Source organism: Morone saxatilis, unplaced genomic scaffold, assembly GCF_004916995.1.
Source record: "Morone saxatilis isolate NCDOM2014 unplaced genomic scaffold, NCSU_SB_2.0 Contig15, whole genome shotgun sequence".
NCBI lineage: Eukaryota > Metazoa > Chordata > Actinopteri > Moronidae > Morone > Morone saxatilis.
In genome coordinates, this window is record NW_023339707.1 from 401271 (window position 1) to 404770 (window position 3500).

Consider the following 3500-nt stretch of genomic DNA (forward strand, 5'->3'; position numbering starts at 1 on the left):
TATCATAAAGGCAATAAAAAAGCCCCAAAAAAATACTTAAAATAAAAAAAATTGTGATACAATCCAAACCGTGAGTTTTGTTAATAATGAAAATAATCGTTAGTTGCAGCCCTATTCTTTAATATCATGAATGGATCAGCGTTGGACATTTTGATTGATTTTAACATGACAGCTGTCGTGGGGAATTATTATGTAATTTGTGCTCTTGTGACAGTTCATGTAAACCTCAGGACTGTTTGGTCTGTCTTATTACCTTAGATGAGGTTTCCATGATTTAAAAGCTGCCTTAGGCCAAAAACTGTAAAGGTGACAGGGCAGACTGACTTTTGCTGATTATGATCAGGTCCTACCTCTCCCACGTACTCCATGACGAATGTGTTCTTTTTGATACGCTGCAAAGTGCGAACGCCCCATCCACGGCCGTTCTCTGTCTTGAAGATGCACAGGTCAAACTGGATGCCTTTCTGCACCACTCTGTTGGGACAATCGGAGCCACAGATGCATCTGGAATTACACTCATATATGGGTTTCCCCGGGCGGATCCGGACCTGCCCTCTGTCATTGTAGGCCATGCGGTGCAGGGAGGCCCCAGGGCAGCAACCATTCACCGGCTCTTCTAAACAGTTCTTACACTCACAACCCACAGCCATCTCATTTAACACGATGCCCTGGCCCACTTTGTAGTTGTTGATGTAGGTGAAGTCTTTTGGGGGGCCCTCAAAGTCCACTTCGTTAATGACAAAAATGCGACCTGGGTGGTTGCGAGTCTGGTTCAAATGGGCCTCCCATCGCTGCAGACTCTGACGGAGTTTAGCTTTCCGGACCAGGAATGAGGCAACTTCCTTATCCAGCTTTTTGGGGATGCAGCGTCTTTTGTGGCGCCTCAGCTCCTGATCCAGGTCCAGGTGGAACTGCTTCATTAGTTTGGGGCATTTGAGGTTCCTCTTGGGTTCCCACGTGTTATCAGACTCTGGGAAACCCCTCCACTTTACCAGATAGAACTCTTCCTCCTAAAACACAGAATAAATTCAATCAGCGACACAGATTAGATTCCTTCTTATTTCTAGCTTGTGTATCCTTTTTGTACAGAAGATGACACACAGACAATAGCTATTCTCAGGGGTGAAGTGCTAGTGGGTTGACAATTAACAGCACCAAACCAGCACACATGGCTTTGTGAGGGCCAAGACCCACGGTCCCACCCACACTTCTGGCCTTAAACATCAAATGCTCTCATCTCTATGCGGCAGCTGGAAGTTTCCACCCTAGACATGTAGAGCAGTTCATTTTCTTTCAGAAAAAACTCTGAAAAAAGCAACTGTTAAACAGCACTGTGTGACAGGACTGTAGGAGATGTGGCAGTTCACCAGCTGTAGTATGTTAGTCAGCTTACTGTGGGGGCACACAGGTGGCAGGTGGCAGGTTGCATGTAAACCTGGCTGTCGATATTAGAAATGAATTTCTCTGTGCCGGTCAACAACCAATTCTGCTCTTACAATCACACGTACAGCTGATCTTTATAATAATGTAATGAATTATGTGTTTGTGGATAAGCACTGTGTTGCTTCTTTTGTGATGATCTGCTAGAGAGGCCTCCTACCCGAGTGTGTGTGTGCGCGCACCTGTCTCTCGTCCTTTGTTTAGACACAACTGACAAATATGTGGAATAGGTACGTAATTTAAAATAACCTAATAATCTAATAAATATAGTGGATGGGCAGATTTTTATATTTTGTAATGTAGGGGGAAAGTGAAAGTGAATGGTTTGGCAAGAATGGGATGCATAGTTTAGCATTTATCAGAATCAGATTATTTAATATATAATTTATATCATTAATAATAGATAATCAGTATGTTTTCTTTCCTGATTGGCTCACGGAAAAAAATAGAAAAGACGCTGGAACAATTGCTGGAGAGCTTGAGTTGAACGCAGAGCTCCACGCCATGGCACGCACAGAGTAGGGTAACATTTAACCAAAATATGGCTATACGCAATATCCACATCACAGAAGATGGTAAAATGTGTGACAGCATTATAATGATGTACTGTAGTTTCGCAGAGATGACATGACCTACAAATCTTGTTCTCCAGATGTAAGAAAACATGTTTGGTACAGACCCAAAAACAATTCATTATGATTTTATTACCATACCTTAATCTTCTTGTAGTCACAGAGGAATTCCACCTCATAGTCGTTGACGTTGGCTCTGTTCACCCCAAGCTGTTTACAGTGGAGCCTCTCTCTGCGACACAGGGCTTCCAGCTCATCCCAGGACACCTTGCAGGGCACGCTGCAATCTGACACAGCAACCCCCTTTAGGTAAATGTCATATGCAAAGAGGCCACGCCAAACTCCACTTAAAAGGCATTCGATTTAAACTGCCACTGCTCACTGCTGCAGGTGCAAAGCATTGAAGCATTACTTTTGTATGTGCTGACTTTGATTGTATGTGTTAATTCGGCATACATCCAGTGAACCAGTGAGTTTAACTCCGCCCTTTCCGCCAAACACGGCAGTGAAGAATGATAGTGAAACAGTGGAAAGCACGTTAAAAGCACAAGGTGAACTGAAAGACTGTGCTTAGTACGTCAACAGCTATGTGAACCGACTAGAACCTTGTCTTCGACTTTATTACTTTTTAATGTATGACGGTTCCAGATAAACAGAAATAACGACGTATGTATTTTAAGAAAAACGTCACTAAGCAGATGATCCAAATCGACTCTCGAACCAGTTTTTACGTTTAAATCGTCGCGTGCATTATCCCCAGTGGAAAGATCAAACAGCCAAAAACACATAATGCCATTTAAACACTGACGTGACGCTGCATGGCGCGTGAGGCTTATCGAGTAACGTTGCAGTGTTTGCCCGCTAAACCTCGCAGAATGCCCCTTACACTACAAAGCGCTAAACTACATTTATAAACTGACTTTATGCGTTCTAAAATACACAACCTTAGCATACCCCTAAACTAATTAAGTAATTCACGGGCGAATAGAGGCTGCCTTTAACTGCACAAGTACTTAGGACAACTACCTCGTCTTCCTAGAGTCACCATGATATACAACCCCACAGCTCTCGTTAATCTTATGTGAAGTCGAGGACAAGCGTCCATATTCGAGCTCTTTAAAGAGTTTACACTTACACTTACACAAATAACAATAGTAAATAAACGTATAATAGAGTATAAAGTCATATCTTACCTTTCAAATTTTCCGCCATGTTTACCGCACAGCCGCCAAAATAGGAGTGGGAGGTTTCGACCGCAATGTCTGACTGTAGTGGCTGCTGATTGGACGAGCGACACATGTCAGTCCCCTCATTGGTTCAGATGTAGTCAGGAGGTTCCTCCGGAAGACACATATCGGTGGATGGTAAACCGGAAGTTGGAAGAGAATTGTTTGGACAGAGAGACGGCGGATTTCAATCCAACTCTATCGTGAGTGAGTGTAGCAATGAGTTGTAGTTCAGATGGTGATGTGACAGGTGGCCTTCAGA

The 3500-nt window shown here is 43.3% G+C and overlaps 1 protein-coding gene across 1 annotated transcript in view; it reads right to left on the reverse strand.

Moving 5' to 3' along the window:
* Positions 1 to 3273, reverse strand: part of LOC118323960 (histone-lysine N-methyltransferase SUV39H1-like) — a 6299-nt gene extending 3026 nt beyond the window's left edge. The window contains exons 1-3 of the mRNA XM_035656046.1: positions 3206 to 3273; positions 2154 to 2299; positions 351 to 1010 (exon numbers count right to left, since the gene is read on the reverse strand). Of these exons, the coding sequence (XP_035511939.1) occupies positions 351 to 1010; positions 2154 to 2299; positions 3206 to 3224 (825 nt within the window). The 5' untranslated portion in view covers positions 3225 to 3273. The remainder of the gene's footprint in view (positions 1 to 350; positions 1011 to 2153; positions 2300 to 3205) is intronic.
* Between the last annotated feature and the right edge of the window lie 227 nt (positions 3274 to 3500).